Below are 19,698 nucleotides of genomic sequence, written 5' to 3'. Positions count from 1 at the left end.
TTGTTTATTTTTATTAATATGTAATGTATTATTTGTTTCAGGGGTACCGGTCTGTGATTCATCAGTCTTAAACAATTCACAGCACTCACCATAGTGTGGTACTGTCCCCCATGTCCATCACCCAGCACCCCTCCCCATTCTCCCACTCCCATCCCCTCCAGCAACCTCAGTTTGTTTCCTGAGGTCAAGAGTCTCTTACGGTTTGTCTTCCTTTTAACTCTGTGTGTTTCTCCCATGGAGAACTTAGAATTACTCCACCTTCACCCAGGAGATGCTGCGGCGAAGAAAACTAGTGTCTCCCCACCAGTGCTTGCTAGAACCTCCCATGCCTTACACTTAATGGTTAGAATCTCAGTCTGCAGGTGGCTTTGGTACAAGCCAAATGGTTCTACTCAAGAGAGAAAGTTTACTCTAGGGGCGCCTGGGTGGCTCAGTGGGTTAAAGCCTCTGCCTTCGGCTCAGGTCATGATCCCAGGGTCCTGGGATGGAGCCCCGCATCGGGCTCTCTGCTCAGCGGGGAGCCTGCTTCCTCCTCTCTCTCTGCCTGCCTCTCTGCCTACTTGTGATCTCTGTCGACTAAAAAAATAAAATTAAAAAAAAAAAGTTTACTCTAATGACCTGCAGATTTTTCAGTCATTGCCATAATTCTTAATTCATTGTTTGCCTTGACAATCAGTGGCACAAAAATGCCACCTTCCTAACAATATACCCAGCCACATACTCCCCAGGCTTCTTGTCTTGAAAACACCACCAGCGACTGAGAAGGGCGCAGGAGAGAGTCTTTGAAGGATCTATCTCTGGAAGATTTTGGCAACAAGTGTGGAAGATGTGAGAGATGATGTCAGGTTTTGGGGATGAAGCCACAGATTTCTTTTACTTACATATTCCCGGGAAAACAGTAGTCGATGGAGTAGATACTCTACAAGAATTGTACCATGTGATGTAGTTAACTGCTGAGTGGAATTCAATAATCAGGGCAGGAATTTCTGTGCTGTAACAAAAGACTTTTACCTAAGAAGGTTTTAGCTAGGCCTCACTGAGCTCCTAGGCACTCCTAGGATAGGGAACTGATATTTTAATCGGTGGGTTGCTGCTTCTGTCTGTTTCTATGGAAGCTGTCTTCTTTGTGATTACATTATTTTTGACCCTTTTGATTGTGAACTATATACTGAAAAGTGCACAAAACAAAAATGTTCAGCTCCTTTAATTAGCACGAGTGTGGCCACTAGACCATCTCTCCATTTGAGAATTAGAATGATCCTTTTTGCCTCACAGGACAACTTTACTAATCCAAGGAATTGGGGGAGGAACAGGGTGTTTTTATATTGGTGAAAAGTAAGACAATAATTTGTAGAGAGTCTTATTCCCTTTTCAGTGGAGACAATCACTAAGAGATACTAGAATAACAGTGTTGTCTAACATGGGTCCTAGAGCCCCAGCTTTAGTAGACATGTCTGATTGCAATTAGCCAGCCGGATGTGAATGACACTTGACTGTTAGAAATATTTTGTTTTTTGGTTTAGTTTTTGAAGTAAGTATTCCTTTTGTTATCTTTTCTTTCTTTCCTTCCTTTTTTTTTTTCTTCTTTTTTTTTACATTATTCCTTTTCTTAGAATCTTCTCTGTGTGGACAATGGAAAATTAAACCACTGCCTAGGTCTCATCTAAGTAATGGCAAGTTCTGAATGACAGAAGGGAAATAAAGAGCATTTGCTGGGGTGCCTGGAGGGCGCAGTCGATGAAGCGTCCAGCTCTTGATTTCAGCTCAGGTCTTGATCTCAGGGTTGTGGGATCGAGCCCTGTGTTGGGCTCCATGGGGCAGAGTCGGATTGAGACTCTCTCCCCCTCTCCCTTTGTCCCTCCCCTCTGTGTATGCTCTTTCTCTCTCTCTAAAATAAATAAGTACATCTTTTAAAAAAAAAAAGAGCATTTACTGTATTTGAAGATCAGGGATATAAGTGGTATTGGTAGACAATGTGCTTCTTGATATTTCTACCAGGCCATTCCTATTGGTGAAGGAGACTCAATTAGAACCCTCATTCTGGTAGACTGACTATGGTACCTCTGCTGAAAAAATATTGATACAAACTTACCCACATGTAACCAAATATATGAAAATAACAACACTCATTTTCCTTGTGGAAAATGAGCTTCCAGGAAGCCTTTCCATGTTTGAATGTGGCCTCACACTTTCTCTGGTAACCAGCCATGTACTCTTGAGGAATTTGTCTCCATATCTTCATGATATATAGTTTTCCATACTTACGTCTTTATTTCACCAGTGAAAAAGTAAATAACTTGTCAGTCTGGGTAAAATTATTTATTGACTTAACCAATATTTTATTAAGTGCCTTTGCTAGCCTGGGTGCTGTGCATGTCGCTAAGGATATTAATTTGGAGAGAGCCTGGCCCCTCCTCTGTGGTGGGAGGGGCATAATTGAGTGTGGAAGGTGGATGTAAACAAATTATTACAGTAATGCCATTAATATACTGGTTCCTTTGTTGCCTGGAACACGTGTAGCATTTTGTTAAAAAAAATTAGTGGCCTTATAAATCCTTTAGCCCATGTGTGTCTATCCTGTTGTTTTTGGCATGTGTGTCTAGTACTTGAAATCTGTCTGCCTTATGAAATGCTTATGGAATCATGGTTTCCAAAAATGAGGTAAAACTTGCTCAATGAAGGTGCTGTCCCGAGAGTGACATGTTTCTAACCTTTTGTCCTTTCTGACAGAAGTGCTATAGGCGATTAACATGTATCCTTTTTAAATGACACCGTTAAGAATACAATTTTTGTCCCTCTCCTCAGCTCTCTCTACTTCTGCAAATCCTGTTTGTATTCCCGAGTCCCTCCTGATGCCCACTGCTTCCTTTCAGCCTTCTTTGGCTGGATCAATATGAATTGGTTTCCCACCCATCTGAACTCCCTTAGCATTTACGTTGTGTTCAGCCTGTTCGGCTGGTTGGAGCAGGGCTGTGACACTCTATCCCTTCTCCTGTCTGAGCAGGGTACTGGAGAAATGATCACAGCAGGTCCCCCAGCATATGTTCCCTCATGACAGATACCCAGTGGGGTGGGATGGTGGAGCAGAGTAGGCCAGCAGAGCCACTAGGCTCCGTGTCAGTGCCCAGGACATAAGCACGGGTCAATTTATCGCGATGAGTTGTTAGGCATACATGCCTGAATGATGCCATTGACATCTGCATAGAATTCCGGGGCCCGATTCTAGGTCACTTACTCCACGGTGACCTTCACTGTTGTTTGTAATAGAGCCTATCTTAATAAAACCTCTCTGTGTGTGGCAATAAAGGATACATTACTATTTTCCCCCTTTCCAAATTTTTCCAGATTACGAAAATGCTGTTTGGCCACAGACCAGGAATAAACCTTCTTCATAAAAGAAGCATTGTTCCTTCAGTAGCAGCTCGTACTGAGAAAAGTGGAATAGAGACAGAATGCAGCCCTGGTCTGAACGGAGACTGGTTTCTCTTTGTGCGAATAACCAGAATTCCAGTCAGGTTGCCACGGAGATGCGGATATTGTAACTACCCATGCCAGCAGTCAGAGAATGTTGCCCAATTAGTTATTTTCAGCTGCGTGGTTACCTTGACAGTGGCTCAAAAGCAGGTTTTGAGTTCAAAGGACTCAAAGGAGCAGCTGGGGGACCTGCCGTTCTGCTGTCCTCAGTGGGGTGCAGGGACTACAAGCCCCAGCATGCCCCTGTGTAGGCCTATAGGATGGGGTCATCTGTGTGAATGCCAACTCCGTGTTTTAATGTTTTCCTCCCCTTTTCTGGTAACAAAGAGCTCTTGGAATTCCTGTGTCACCAGCCAGCTCTGTAAGCATTTTTATTTTCCTAGGGCTAGCTTTAGATGTTGCGGGTTGGAGACTGTGGGGAGGATGTGCATTTTGGCATTGGATATTGATCTTGTGTAGGTCACTCTCCTAGCTTTGGTCTTCTCTGGTGTAAACAGTGTACCCCACAGGATCAACACAGAGATGAAATAAAATGATTTTTTTTTAAAGATTTTATTTATTTATTTGACAGAGAGAGATCACAAGCAGACAGAGAGGCAGGCAGAGAGAGAGAGGGAAGCAGGCTCCCCGCTGAGCAGAGAGCCTGATGTGGGACTCGATCCCAAGACCCTGAGATCATGACCTGAGCTGAAGGCAGCGGCTTAACCCACTGAGCCACCCAGGCGCCCGAAATAAAATGATTTTTGCAACATGGCCTGCACAATGTCTGGGGATTCAGATGTGTCCAGTCAGAAGTGGCTCTTTGCAGAAATAGCGTCTCGGAAATCATAAAGCATTATGCAGTGAGATTATTAGTACCACTGCCATTTGTTCATTTCTAGTTTATCAGTCAGCATAGGCTAGGATATGCTGTGATGACAAACACTCTTAGAGATTTAATGTAGCTAAGGTTTATTTCTTGACCGTGCCACATGTCCAGAGCCCATCAAGAGAGGATTCTATTCATCAGCTACCCGAAGGCACAGACCAGTGGAGATTTCGTGTCCATGAATGCTTCCAAAGTCATCACAGTATCTTCTACAACAATCTCATGTTCCAGCTGAAAGGGACACATCACTTTCACTCCCATTGCAATGGCAAAAGCAAATCATGTGGCCACACCCAACCTAAAGAGAGAGAGAGAGTGTGGGGGGGGCGGGTGGGGGTTGATATCATATAACACACCAGCAGAACTGGAATATTTGTTGAACAAACATAATGACTGTCATCCCTGTCAAAAATCAAAAGGCTGATGGAGAGGACTACTTTAAAGAAGGGCTGTTAGTTAAACATAAATAAATAAAAATATCTGAGTGGTAAAATTCAAGCAAACCAATTGAAATTCAGTTGCATCAAACAGAGAACCTAAAATATTAGTGAGTGGAGGAAGGTAGAAGTTTGTATCTCTCTCATGACAGAGAGGTCCACACAGAGTAGAGCAGTGGTGTATGGTATTTCCATGGTCATCAGAGGCTTAGGATTATTTTATCGTTCAGCTCTAACAACCTAACAAAAGGCTTCAGTCCTTAAATTCACCTTAGGGTCAGAAATGGCTACGGAGTTCTAGCCATCACATCTACATTCCAGACAGTCGAAGGAGGAAGGTGGAAGACAAAAGAGTCTTTCTCTCAGCTAAGTCTGCTCTATATCAGCAACCTGTCTGAAATTCATACACAGTAATTCTGCTTACATAACATCGGCCAGAACTTAGTCACACATCTACTCCTAGTTTTAGTGGAGCTAGGGCATGTAGTTTTTGACTTGGTTGCATTGCCTTCCCAAATAAAATTGGAATTTTTGTTGCTAAGGAACAATGGGAGAGTGAACATGGGGTGATTGAGCAGTCCCTGCTTTGTCAGGTAAGATGCAAACTTTGGTTAGGTGGGGATCAGAAGGGAAAGATTGCTCTATACCTTATCATTTTCTGTCCTGTGCTCCACAGAACACCAGCACTTAGAGAAACACGAAATTTCCTTAAAAACTGTTCCATAGCCAAACAGGTTTAGGAAACGTGGAAAGCTCTGTCCTAAGAGGCCTAGAGAGGTCTCATGTTTGCGTATGTCTATATACTGTGTTATACATTTCCCCAAATAGCTGTATGATCTCTGGGACAACCTAATGATGGGAGGGAAGGGACCAGGGTAAGGGCCCTTACACACATACTGACTTTTACAGCAAATTACCATGTTTGAGCTTAAACAGACTGTGGGAGAATTGAGGAATGTTCTGGAAGGTAAACATCCCTATCCTTGTCTAAAATCACATTTTGGCCTAGTATCCTGGAGAAATTTCTCAGTCTGCTTTATGGAGTTCGTATGTCTTTCCCTGACAGCGGGTAAGTTGGAAATAGTCTCTGAACAGAGTAGTGGGCTTTGTGCAATGCACGTGTGCACAGGCTGGTCTGTTGGCTTGGCTCAGGATCTCTGCATCAGGAAGCATGAGAAGGGCCAGTCCCAACAGTTGACAAGGATCAAAGCAACTGGCCTACCAAAATCAGAATAAATATCCAAGTTAATGTTACAAGTCCTTCCAGGCTCTGATGGGAAGGCAGGAGCACTGAGAAACCACTGACACAGTTTACTTCTGGTTCTCAGCTGCTTGGCTCGTCGCATTACCTGGCTGGAGGTCACTGGCCCTCCTCTGGTTCCACTGGTAAACCACAAGGTCTTGACCATCTCTGAAACCCCAAGTTAATTACAGCGTCGGCCATTTGCAGAGAAGTGAGTGATGGCAGACTTGCATTCAAAATAACTAGATTTAACTTTCAGTTCTACTAACCAGTGCTGTCACTTGGACGACTTTGAATAATACCAGCAGTGATGGCAGTAATAATATCAGTGGCTTGTATTTATGGAACATTACTGTGCATCGTGCTAAGTGCTTTTCATTTGTTGTTGCTGGGGCTCAAGACAGTCCTCAAGACAGGAGGTATTTTTCTCTTCCTGTGACAGCCTGGTCTTGGCTGCTATCTTCACCACACACTATTTAACTTGGGGGATGTTGCTTAATTCCTTGAAGCCTTACTTTCCTTATCAGAAAATGGGGGGTTCATAACATGTACTCCCCATGGTTGCTGTAAGGACTAAATATGAAAACAAAACAAAACAAAAAAACAAACGTAGATCATTTAGGCCATCGTCTGTCCCAGAGACCGTGATAATGACAATTATAGTTTACAGTCGGACAGCTATTACTCTGAGGAGCCAGGTTTCAGATCTCATTTTATTTATTTTTTATATATTTTTTTAAGGTTTTTTTTTTTTTTTTTTTTTTTTTTTTTTTTTTTTTTTTTTTTTAAATCTGAGAGAGAGTGAGAGAGAGCAGGGGAGGGAGCAGCAGAGTGAGAGGGAGAAGCAGACTCTCCATGGAGCAGGGAGCCCGATGTGGGACTTGATCCCAGGACTCCAGGATCATGACCTGAGCCAAAGGCAGGTCCTTAACCGACTAAGCCATCCAGGCACACCCAGACCTACTTTTAAAGGCTTCCTTTGTGAGGATAGGCTGGAGTTGCAGTGTCCTGAGTGAGCAAGAGTTCGGGAGCAAGGTGTGTGGGAGGCTGTTTCACTACCAATGGCTGCACAGTAGCAGGGGAATGAAACAGGTAGCAAACCAAGCAGGAGATGAGGAAGCTCTGGCCTCCCTGTTCCATGAGCTAGAGGCCACCATCATCAAGGAAGGTGTTGCTTAATGCTTGGCTGGGACCATGTCCTGACCCTGCCAGGAGCCAGTTTTGGACACCGATACCATCTAGCCAGGCCCAATTCTGGGGGGCTGAGGGTGTTGTGGAGTCGGCCTACAGTCAGTATCACCCTTCCCAAAGCTCAACACTGGACATGTGGAGCTGGGGTGGGGTTTAGCACATTCACACGCAGGATGCAGCCTTGCCAGGAAACAGGCCAAGCGGGATGATCCCATTTTACAGATGGGAAAACCAGAATGTGAAATGTCAGATAACCCTGGCAAGGAGGAGAATCCCAAACCAAACCCTAACTTTTTTGTGTAAATCATCTGATAGGTCTGTATCATGTAATTTGTTCGGCACAAATGATCAAATGAGAAAATTCAGCAATTATTGTTTTATTTTTATATTTTTAAATATATTCTTTTACTTGAATTACCTGTTCTATTTGAGACACTGGCTTGGGCAGTGTGTTAATAAAGAAGAGCTGGGTCATATTCTAGATCTCCCAGGTATATCGCAGAGCACCTTGCCTTTGTCCTGCATGTCGCTCGTCACTATAATTTAATTGTAATTTAATGACTGTGTACGTGTCTATTCCTCCATCAGATTGGAAGCACCAGGAGGCAGAGGCCAGTGCACCCTTCCTTCTACTTTGGAAGGTAGTGGGGTGTGGAGGGTGTAGGTAGAACTCAGGGACTGAATAAACCCCATTGTGGAAAGTAAGACCTCTGGCTCCTCAGATCTCTACATTGGAAAGAGGGAAGGTCAGTGCAAAACGAGGGACCTTGCCTGTCTGTGGGCTAGCTTCAGGTCATGTTACATCCTTATGGTGTTTCCCATCACTGTGCTTACTTAGGGAGAACGATGGCATTGAAAAGCCTGAAGGCTCAAGATAAATATGGAGAGTTCTCCTACTGTTCCTGTTTTCTTTGTGCTGTTTTGCTTTTGTAAGCATATGCTTGTCAGTTAGGGCAGAAACCGAACGAAACAGCTGCTAAATATGGTTCTAAGAGAAATAACATTTTGGTCTTTTCAAGGCCCATAAGTTTAGAGTAAGCACAGTCATTTGGCAGATGTCAGTAAGGAATCTGGGGGTGGGCAGGCATTCTGGGAGCTGTATCAGCCATTCATGCTCTGTCGGGGTCCCTCTTATCCTGCCTAAGGATGGGTGACCCCAGGGAAAGATCTGTCACAGAACGGCTGTCTTTGAGAGGAGTTTGGGAGAAAGGATGTCTGGAATCTAAGCCATTGGCCATGATCTCTCCCAATCCCTCTCTTAATTTCATTTCAGAGAAGGGAGAAGGGCTGGGAAGGCTAGACATCATCCTTCATGATGCTAAGGAGCTAGACATCCTGGTTTTGTATTTAGGTTGGTCTTTCTCAACCTTTGGGATTTAGTGTAGAGATGTTCTGATAAATCCAGTGTCATTCAGAGGGCTTGGAAGCATTAAAGTATAACTCAGTGATGGAGACCGTGAACCCCTACGTCTTCCATCTCTGTGCTCTACTGCGAAGTCAGGCTTGAGCTGCTGATGCTGCCCGAATTGCATCAGCTGATGGAAGAGAGAATTTACTCCAATATCTCAGGAGCCCAGAGAAGTTAATGTGCCTTCCTAATTTCTCAGTAATTTCTAAAGAGACATCTCTTCATCCATAAATATTTGACCTTCTTTGCCAAGCGCTTGGTGGTGTTGGTTAAAAAACAATAGGTTTTCTTTTATTGGCTTTGTTCGTTGAAAACAGACGAAATACAGATGGAATTTCTCTGTGGCATATTCCTTGTATATTAAATGAACTTTTTTTTTTTTTTTTTCGAAGAGAAAAAAAAAAAAGGAAGGAATGAGGTTACTGTTTGTTGAGATGATATTATGTGTCAGGCCCTGAGCTAGTCTAGGGATTTTTCAGAGCCATCACAGTGACCCTTGTGAGGTAGATAATATTATCCCCATTTTAAAGATGAAACTGAGGGGCACCTGGGTGGCTCAGTGGGTTAAAGCCTCTGCCTTTGGCTTAGGTCATGATCTCAGGGTCCTGGGATCGAGCCCCGCATCAGGCTCTCTGCTCAGCAGGGAGCCTGCTTCCTCCTCTCTCTCTCTGCCTGCCTCTCTGCCTGCTTGTGATCTCTGTCTGTCAAATAAATAAATAAAATCTTAAAAAAAAAAAAGATGAAACTGAAGCTCAGAGCAGTTATGAAACTTGCCCGAGGCTGGAGAGCTAACAAGTGGTAAGGCAGGGGCTGGGAATGCTGATTCCATGAAGCTGATGGAGTACCAAGTGGTTAAAAGCCCAGGGTTTGGGGTCTGACCAGCCGGGCACCCATCCTAGCTCCGCCGCCCATGGGTGGTGTGACCTGAACCACCTGGTTTACCTCTCTCTGCCTCGATGGACTCGTCTGTAAAATGAAGACAACAACAGCATCCATGTGACACAACCGAAATAATTAAATGACCTACTCGTGGAAAATGCTTAGAACAGTGTCTGGCATATAAACGCTTGTGAATTGTGGGCTATTACTGTGGTCTTTATTAGGGTGGCAAACCAAATTTGCCTTGATCCGTACTTGCTGAAAAGTTGCATTTTCCTTTATGGAACAGCTTGCTTTTTAATATGTAGTTATATGTCATTATGAAATAATGTAAACTACTCTACCTTAGAATTAAATTCTCTCCTCCATCTCCCGGCAAAGGTTAAGATCTGAATAAAGGCGTGTATAGCCAACAGGGATTCCTGACTTTGGTAAATGTCAGTGATTTGCTCTTTCCTCCTTGGTGTATGTAACCTTCTTCCATGCCTTCCATCCTGGCTTTGTGAGTAGTTGAACAAACACAAGGAGAGAATTAAGCTGATTCTTGTCTCTTAGCTTTCCTGTCTTTGTAACATGATTATTAGGTACATTATCTCATTGCATTGCATGGGGCCGCATCCCGACAGCCTGTCTTCTCAACGCCCCTGAAGCATAGCTTATACCCATGTACTTCGTGAATTTTCTTTAGAGCTGGGAATACCATAGGAGCTAATGCATTTGATGGTTTTGTGCAGTTAGAAGCAGGGTAAGGGGGATGGAGGGGGTGGGGCTGGATTGTCTAGATTGTCTAGATTGAAAAAGAAAAGTTTGCTAGACCTTTGGCTCTACATTCTGATCCCATTTTTTCGCAGCTTCCTCCACACGTGTTGTGGAGAGTTGGGAGTGGGATATCAACCTTATTTGGTGGATCATTATGTCTAGAAGTTATGTGGTGGACACCATGCTATGTGCTGGGAAATACTAAAATAAATATGTTACAGTCCCTGTTTTTCAGGGCATTTGTAATTTATCGAGGGCAAGAAATGGAAGAAGGGGTGGCACTACGTGAAGTGGTTATCACAGAGCTATGTACAACATGCTGTGGGGGCAGAGATTTGGTGGTGCTAATTTGAGAAAAGCTTCACAGGGGCAGTGGCATACTGGGCTTTTAGGGATGGGCTTGCCTAGTGGAGAATGGTAGAAGGAATAATCTTGGCAGACAGACGTCGTGAACGCAGGCAAAGAGACCCGGCCTGTGTGGTGTGTCAGGGAAATGGCGGGTGGTTTGAGGTGGTTGCTTATAGCACGAGATGATGGAACATGAGACTGGGAATGAAGACTGGGCCTAAGAATGACAGGACCTTGACTTTTAGTCACTCTGTAGGGTCCTAAAGCATGGTGTGTCGTGTCTATTTTAGAATGTTCAGTGTGAAGGGGGGAGAATTGATTGAAAGTAAATAGTCCCAGCAAGAGCAGGTGAGGCCTGGTGCGTGAATGGAGCGGAGTGCGTGGATATAATGGACACTTGGAGATGAATTCATTAGCACTTAGTGAACCACACAAGGTTGAAACTTCGGGGCCAGCCTACCTTTAAGGTCTGGGGGGAAGAAACAGAATCTCTGAGAGAGACTGAGTGGTACGCTAGAAGACAAGGGAGGGGACGTATTTCAACAAGAGTGGTGGTGCTTGGCCATGTAGTGCCTCAAAGGGAACAACTAGGACAGGACTGAGAAGAGACTGTTATAGAGAAGAGGTTGAGTCATTGGTGACCCTTGGGAGAAATTATGTTAGTGTCCTCCAAGACTGGAGAAAACAGAGGAGTGAGTGCTTACCATGTTCAAGCTGTAGCACTATTCCACAAGAGCCTAACTAGCAATTAGACTCATTTGTGTAAGGGCGTGTTCAAAAACCTCAGCTCTCCAGGTACTTGGAGTGGAGGTAGGGGAGAGGGAAGCTTTGGATCGGGGTTTAGTTCAAGTGCCCCTGAACAATACCTCTGCTTTGGATCGGGGCTTAGTTCAAGTGCCCCTGAACAATACCTCTGCATTCTGCTTTCTGAGGTCTCAGAGAGCCCTCTCCTTGCAAATACCATGACTCCAGTTGTGCCATTCTGTCTTATTACTGTCGGCATTCCGTAGAAGATAGATGCTTATAGGTTTCTCTTCCAATTCCAAACTGGTACTCATTTCTAGCCACAGTGCTTGTAGTGGTTGCTGTGATGCGTCACCCAGATCTCCTCTCTGCACCTGAGGCATTCACTGTCCACCTGCTGAGAGTATAGGCAGCTAGTGATTGTTGTCACCTGGAGATTGTCCTTAGCAGAAGAGTGTCACTTAATGCAAGATCATAACCTCTGGGCTGGGGACAGGGGACAGCCTGCATGCAATGACTAGTCAGTGGAGGTGGGTGCAAAGGCCTCCATACCTCAGGGTAGGGTAATTTTGGAGGTTCACCCAAGCTCTAGAGCTCCTGTGGGATCAGATGAAGTTTTGGTTCCACTGCATAACAGCTGAATTCATTCCTTTTCCTCAGTCTGGTCCTTCTTCCTTCATTCCCAACTGGTCTTGCTTCTGAGGCACACCCCCATAAACTCCCTCTGTAAATCTCTGCAATTCTGAGTCCCATTTCCTGGAGAACCACCCTCATTTGATGATTGTTTCCAGTTTGGTTGCCTACCCAAGGTGGGTCGCCAATCCAACTGTGGTTACTCTGACCTTTGCTTTTGAACCCCATCTCCCAGAAGTAGGAACAAAAGTCTCGGCATTGCACTTCCTTGGTTCTGAGCCATCATTCCACTAATGGGCTGAGCCATAGGCCCATTAGTGGACTGTTCAAGGAAAGGAAAGAGCTAGAAGTCAGTAGTCTAGTTCTACCTGAGACCAGCCTATTAAACCTCAGCCCCAAGGATGGGTCCGTGTGGTAGGGTGGCCCCTGGACATAGAAGCTGGTCCCAGCTCCGTTTCCGGTTTCTGCTCCTGTGCTCCCCTTCCACCACCCGCCCCCCATGCTTTCTAGGCTCCTTGGAGCAGGTGGTAGTCACCGTCCTGCTTCTCTCTTTCGTTCAAATTTTGTTTTTTAGTCAAGAAAAAAAAAAAGAAGAAAAACGAATGTTGAAAACACAATTGAGATATTTCGAGCAAATGTAGAACCTCTCTCAAAATTTGTTGCAGAAACACCACTGAGCAAACAAACTACTGGGAGCACAGCTTAGAAACAAACAGCAGCTGCCACCATTTGTGGGCTTTTTTTTTTTCCTGTTCCCTCATTTCTTTCTAATTCTGTTTGTAATAGAACCTGCTGCTCTGACAGCCTAGCAGTTTCACACGCATCATTTTCCTGCCCATCCTGAGGCCTCCCAGGTGGTCTTTCTGCTACGGGGTCTCTGTCACCAGAGCTCTGGGCCCTTACCGTGGTTCCTGTCACACGGTTCCATTGGGAACGCTGTTCATACCCCCTGACCCGGTGCGGTGTGGCTGGAACTTCAGGACTTCTCAGGCTATGAAGTCCAAGTCGAGTCTGGAATGGGGTTTTTGGCTCTCATGGCTTTAGAACAAGGGATTATACAGATGAAATTCTTTCTCAGGGGTAAAGTGCTTCAACTGTTAGGTTTTTATTTTATTATTTTATTTTATTTTCTGTGTGGAATCTTCGAAGGCACATAGCAAGGGCTTGTCTTGGGCCTGGTTTGATAAAAACCATAACTTACTTAATTTATTTATAAGATTTATTTATTCATTTGAGGGAGGGGGAGAGAGAGAGAGAGAGATAGCAAGTGGGGGGAGGGGCAGAGAGAGAAGGAAAGAGAGAACGGCAAGCAGACTCCCTGCTGAGCAGGGAGCCCAACAGAGGTTTTGATTCCAGAACTTCGGGATCATGACCTGAGGAGAAATCAGGAGTTAGTTGCTTAACCGACTGAGCCACCCAGGCGCACCTGAAGACTGTAACTTGAAAGAACTCCCACTTGTCACGTGGAACCTATTTGGCTCCTTCCCCACGAATAGTAGCCCTGAAGCAGCCATTCACCCTTTAAATGCTACTAGTGGCGTGCTGTTCTTCGGCTTTAAAATGATTGCTATGAGACACGAACAGATTGCCAGCTGTGTGTGGGGTGTGGTGCTAAGCTCTTCCTCCCTCTTCATCAGAGCTCTGCGAGGCAGGGGTCATCTCCCATCTTATCTGCCCAGAGACTGAGCTGCTCTGTCACCGTGTGCTACAGTCATGCATCCGGTCAAGGGAAAGCTGGTGTTCGACCCAGGTCTGTCTGCATCCAAAGCCTAGGCTTTCCCTCCCCTGCCTCTCAGTCACCCTAACGATATATGGCAGTGCTCTCATAAAAGCATTGACTCTTTTTTGGTCTTTCTTACTTGTCCCTCCCTCAGCATTTTTTTTTTAAAGTGAGTTAGTGCCTAACATTTAAAAATTAGGACATCTTGGAAACAAAACAAAATGAAAAACTTTAGACCAGGCAATATATCGCTCATAGGTGGACATAATCTCAACTGGGTCCAGCTGTGTGACCAATGTGACCAACCCCTGCCCCCCCGCCCCAGGGAGACGTGGCTTCTCCAGGTTGCTGAAGACCCCAGCTGCCCCCTTCATTCTTTGTGTTACTTGATTCACCTCTGTGGACATTTAAGTTTGTGATTCCTCGTTTAGGCCCTTAAAGAAACAATTTCTGTCCAGTGAGGTAGCAGTAGAGGTCAGATTAAGTATATGCTTCTGACTTGAATTTTACAGGCTTTGTACTTTTTTCAATTCAGGGAGATAATAATTCAGTAATAAATAGCAGCAATTATTGGACATTTATTGAGCACCCTAACAGTTTGCTGACTCTGAGGGTTAGAGGGACCTCCCGTTTGGTGGTCACGATGTGCATAAATCTCCGATTCAGTTGGTATTCAAAATCCTGCAGGGACTCTTCCTGTGGGCAGTACAAGATCCGGAGACTAGGCACAGAACATATGTTGCAGGGATTGGTGTTGTAGAGAGGGGAGGTGAAGCCAAAGGAAGACATTCGGGGGAGGCAGCCGTGTTGATTGCATGGGCTTTTGGGAACCGTTCACTACCTTACATGATTCCCCCACAATATAGAAACACCCCTTTCTTAACTGTGTTCAACAGAATGGACAGCCCAGAAACTTCAAAGGGAAAGATCTCAAAAATTAGAATCCCCTCCCAGGATGATGGGTCTTTCATTTTATCCGGATGTACCTGCAAGTATATTTCCATTTGGTAGTGAGAAATGTGTTCATTCTTTTTTACTGTTTTGGTGGAAGTCCTGTCTCTTTTTGTCTGCTTTAAACATATCTCATAGAAGTGTAAAATGAAAACAAAGTGGATTTTGACAAGTTTCATAGCTGCAGCTGACTTAAATTTTAATAGCAAGTAATATTAACACATGACTGCTCCCAAAGCTGAAGTTGTTATTTATTTGCTTATTTTAAATGTTTGCTTTTGCTTAAGAGAATGTCTGGAATATTGTTTTGAAATTTTGTTTGTTTGTTTTCTTTTAGGACCCCGCAGGGATCTTTGAATTAGTGGAACTTGTTGGAAATGGAACCTATGGACAAGTTTATAAGGTAAGTTCTTTGAGTTGGAACGTGACTTCTGTGTGGTTTTTGATTGATGAATGTCAAACACCAGTGCCATCTCTTCTTGCTCATAAATGCCACAGCAGATTTAAAACAAAATAATATGCTTCTTAATTGACTCTCCATCTTTTTAAAAATATATCTGTAGTCCCATTGCCTAAACGGTGGGATTTGGGCCTTTTCCTTCATTGTATATCACAATGTTTACATCCAATACATAAATTTCAATGCTGCCTATTTGAAGCTCTTTCTGTGTTTCGTTTCCTTTTCTTTAACACTGCTAGAACTGGTTTTCAAAGGAGTAAAGGATGCCTTTTACTTTCAAAATTTAAGATATTAAAGTGTTGCATCTGGAAAAGTAGATTTGTTATTGGCCCAGGGCATGAATTAAACTGAGCTTAGTGAACAGTGTTAGGAGAAACCTGGCTACCTCACAAAGCAAAGGTGTAATGGCAGCAATGACTTTTAGAAGACAGGCAATAAATAAAAGTTAAACGTGAGTCGAGGAATAAGAAATATTTTTGTCCTTTTACTAAATTTTGCTTGTGAGTTCACTCAAAAATGCTTTTAAAAGATATTCCCCCCCAAAAGGATCTTAAAAAAATATTTTTTTTAAAAAATGTGGGTTGAGGGAGGGGTGTCTGGGTGGCTCATTCGTTAAGCGTGCCTTTGGCTCAGGTCATGAACTCAGGGTCCTGGGATCGAGCCCTGCATTGGGCTTCCTGCTCAGTGGTGATCCTGCTTCTCCCTCTCCCACTCCCTGTGCTGTGTTCCCTGTTTCGCTGTGTTTCTCTCTGTTAAATAAGTAAATAAAATCCTATTAAAAATGTGGGTTGATTTCCCTTTCAGTTATCAAAAGGAAACGGAAATGGACCGTTTTTGGATTAAAATTCAGGGGGTTTTAGTAAATGAGCTGTTGAAATAAATGGCTTCAAAACAAACCAATTCTTTTCTCATGATTATTTCTAGGGAAATACCCATCATGAGATGGGTTGGTATTTTCATTATGAATGATCTCTTTTTGCTCTGTTTTTAAAAGTTCGTTCTCTGATCCCTAAACTTCTCTTAGTGGTTAAAATTACTGTAAAAGCCATCCGTATTGTAATATTTCCAATTCTAGAGAATGTCAAAAAGTACACACACACACACACACACACAACGGATGTTCTTGAGAATCTGAAAACAATTGTAAATAGATACATTTAAACCTATACTTATTGGGAGGGACACTTTGTTGTCTCCCCAGGGAAAAAGTTCTCCCTTGCAAGAAACCATTGTTTCTTAAAATATCAGCCCTTTGCAATTAGACAGAATGAAGTCCACCCAAGCTGTTCACTTGACGTTGATCCTGTCTGACACAAGAAAGAAATGTGTCTCAGCAAATGCTTTTAAATACTGTCGATGAAGATAATTAGGCTGGAAGATTGTGTTATTGCATTTTGAGAAATTGGATTGAACTTGTGAATTAATGTGGGCTAATGAATTAAGCTCTGATCTAGGTAGAAAATTACTTCTGATTTGCCAGCAGTATGGAGTTGCAACTCTGTTGCATGCTCTTGGTTTTATGGTGCCTTCTCGTCGAATCATTCCATTGTACCATGCTTCCCACCTGTAGAACGTGCATTTGGGGAAACAAGTCACATCTTTGTACATTAATCCAAGAGGTAGACTATATGCTCTTGCAAAAGAAGACAACAAAGAGATTAAGTTAAGGATGAGAATGTTTGGAAAATTCAGAATTACCCCTAATTTCTTGTCACCTGAAAAGAAAAGGAAACAAGTGTCAAGAGGTGTCAGGTCTTTTTAGAAAGGAAAGATATTTACCAACTATGTTGCTAACATTATTCTAAAGAAGCCATTCTTGGGACACCTGAGAGGCTCAGTTGGTTGAGTGTCTGACTCTTGATCTTGGCTCAGGTCTTGAACATGACTCAAGTCTTGATCTCACAGTGGTGAGATAGAGCCCTGTGTTAAATGAAGGAAGGGAGGGAAGGAGGGAGGGAGGGAGGGACAGAGGGAAGAGGAAGGAAGGAACGAACGAAGGAAGGAAGGAAGGGAGAAAGGAAAAATGATGCCATTGTTTTAGTGGTTGATATAAAACTTTGGCACCACTCAAGCTGAAGGGAGACTGCAAAGAAAGGTCTTAGCTAACACACTGGCATCTGGGACAGAAGACTTGGTCTTTTTTACCAGCTCTAAGTATTGTTTTGTGGTATCACAGCTTTTCTGTGCATTCGTCAAGTGAGAATATAGTTAGAAATGTTTTTGGGGACTTGTAATGATATATCTGAAGAATTAAAACCCCCTGCTCATTCAAGGGGTTCGTTTCTAGGCAACTCAGATGATATTAAGTGGCACCTGCTTATGAACAGAGATACCTGGGTTTCCTGAGCCACTAATCCAGTCCTTTTGTCACCCTGAGTTCTGAAGGATTTAAGCTTAAAAAAAGAGCAAAATCAGAGGCCCTTGGGTGGCTCAATCAATTAAGCGTCTGATTTTTGATTTTGGCTCAGGTCATCATCTCAGGGTCCTGGATGTGAGCTCTGTGTCTGTCTGGCTCTGTGTTCAGTGGGGAGTCTGCTTGAGATTCTCTCTCCGTCTCTTCCTCTGCCCCCCGCCATGTAAATAATAAATCTCTAAAAATAAAATGGCAAAATCAAATACATGTGAACTTAAAAATAAGTTATGAAGTGATTGTTTACATTATAGGTTATATTTACCTTCTAGGAAATAGGTGTATTTCTAAAATACTAGAGACATAAATAGAAATTTTATAGCCCTAAGAAGAGATTCTTACTCACAAAAAATTCTATGATAAATTCTTTCTTTATATTAAGTATTGAACCTTTGATTTTAATTTTTTGTAAATCCAGTTTTTGATGTTCCTGAATTTCATAAAATTAAGTATAGTTTTTTGGGGACAATTATATAGACATTGTCTTTATTTTACAAAAAGATTCATTTTAAGTTTCTTTTTATAAGTTGTCCTAAGAAAGTCATGATATAATTTTATTTACAAGTAGTTTTTAAGAAACCTACTTAATATGATAAACAAAAATGTGCACAAAAATTGTAGGTATTAAGAGAATGTTTTCTGCAGTCTATTTGAATATGAGCCACATACATCTGGATGTGGAAATATAAATATTTCATATAAAGGTCATAGTAATGTTTAGCTTTTCAAAGTTATTTCTAGTCTTAATCCTGGGTCTGGCTTGGGCTCTCTGTCCTTGGAAGGCTAGATTTGTTTATCTTTAGCATTTTGGTCCCAGGTGGTCAAGTGACAATTCAGTTGTTTTTTTTTTTTTTACTTTATTTATTGGTCCAAGTATCTAAATAATAGAGTAGTGGTTGGTTGTCTGTCAGGACCTTTATTGTGGAAATCATCTTCCTGGGCCCATGGCTCCCATTAAAAACCAGACCAACCAAAGGCCACATACTAACAGTTTACTAACTGTTTACTAACAGTTTTGGCTGTTCATTGGCATGCCACATATTGGGAGCTAATGGAATTCAGATACGTTTTTGTTAAAGTAATTATTTTAATAAGTTGAGATAGTGGTTTAATGTTTACTGCTAAAACACCACTAAATCTTAGCCATAGATTTCAAAAATGAATGTTGTCTATCTTGTTTCTTTCTCTTCTTTTTTTTTTTTCTTAAAGATTTTATTTATTTATTTGACAGATAGAGATCACAAGTAGGCAGAGAGGCAGACAGAGAGAGAGAGAGGAGGAAGCAGGCTCCACGCTGAGCAGAGAGCCCGATGTGGGGCTCAATCCCAGGACCCCGGGATCATAATCTGAGCTGAAGGCAGAGGCTTTAACCCACTGAGCCACACAGGTGCCCCCTATCCTGTTTCTTAGTTTCCCTTTTTGAAATATACATTGCTTATTACAGAGATGGAGACATACTTGATCCCAGGGTCAGTGTGAATTAGCAACATGGTAGAATCCTCTTTATCTCTCAGGTTTTTCTCAAAACCTCCTCAAGGTTGTATAGCATGGACTAAGGAGGCTGCCTTGGGTGTTACAGTGCACATGTGGGGAGCACTGTGAGTGAGCGAGCCTGTGTACTTTCAAAGGGTTGCAGAGGTCCTTATAGGGCAACCAATCAAATCATTCCTCTGCCAAATGTCTGTTCAGCCCAACCTTGAACACTTCTGGTCATGTAGAACTCACTACTTCCCTGTCAGTCCATTTGCCTGCAATTCTCTTTGAATGTTCATCATCATTTTGAGCCAACATTCTGCCTTCCTAAAGTGTTTACCATATCAGGTTCATTGCATACCCTTGGAGCTACTTTAAAAAAATAAAATGAAATCTTCTTCCACAAGATTGTAGTCCTCAGATGCTTGAAGAAGACTTCTCCGTTCTTCCCCTAAACACATACTTGTGTCTCCTGTTCTTTAGGCAATATAGCCTTGAACTGCTTGATTAATTCTTCATGTGACACAGACCTGAGACCCTTCATTATTGCAATCTTTACCCAAAACTAGTCCAATATATTACTAAAAATAAATACTTTATACCTTTAAAAAAAGGCTTTATTTATTTATTTGAGAGAGAGAGAGAGAGAGAACACAAGCATGTGGTAGGAAGGGGCACAGAGAGAGAGAATCCTCAAGCA

The 19,698-nt window shown here is 42.8% G+C and overlaps 1 protein-coding gene across 12 annotated transcripts in view; it reads left to right on the top strand.

Moving 5' to 3' along the window:
* Positions 1-19,698, top strand: part of TNIK (TRAF2 and NCK interacting kinase) — a 385,411-nt gene that overhangs the window by 65,907 nt on the left and 299,806 nt on the right. For all 12 annotated transcript variants that reach the window (XM_047730493.1, XM_047730479.1, XM_047730473.1 and 9 more), the window contains exon 2: positions 14,993-15,058. In XM_047730493.1, the coding sequence (XP_047586449.1) occupies positions 14,993-15,058 (66 nt within the window). The remainder of the gene's footprint in view (positions 1-14,992; positions 15,059-19,698) is intronic.

Source organism: Lutra lutra, chromosome 1 (assembly GCF_902655055.1).
Source record: "Lutra lutra chromosome 1, mLutLut1.2, whole genome shotgun sequence".
In the NCBI taxonomy this organism is placed as follows: Eukaryota; Metazoa; Chordata; class Mammalia; order Carnivora; family Mustelidae; genus Lutra; species Lutra lutra.
Note: the sequence above shows the minus strand (reverse complement) of the source record. Positions and strands in the feature narration are given on the sequence as shown.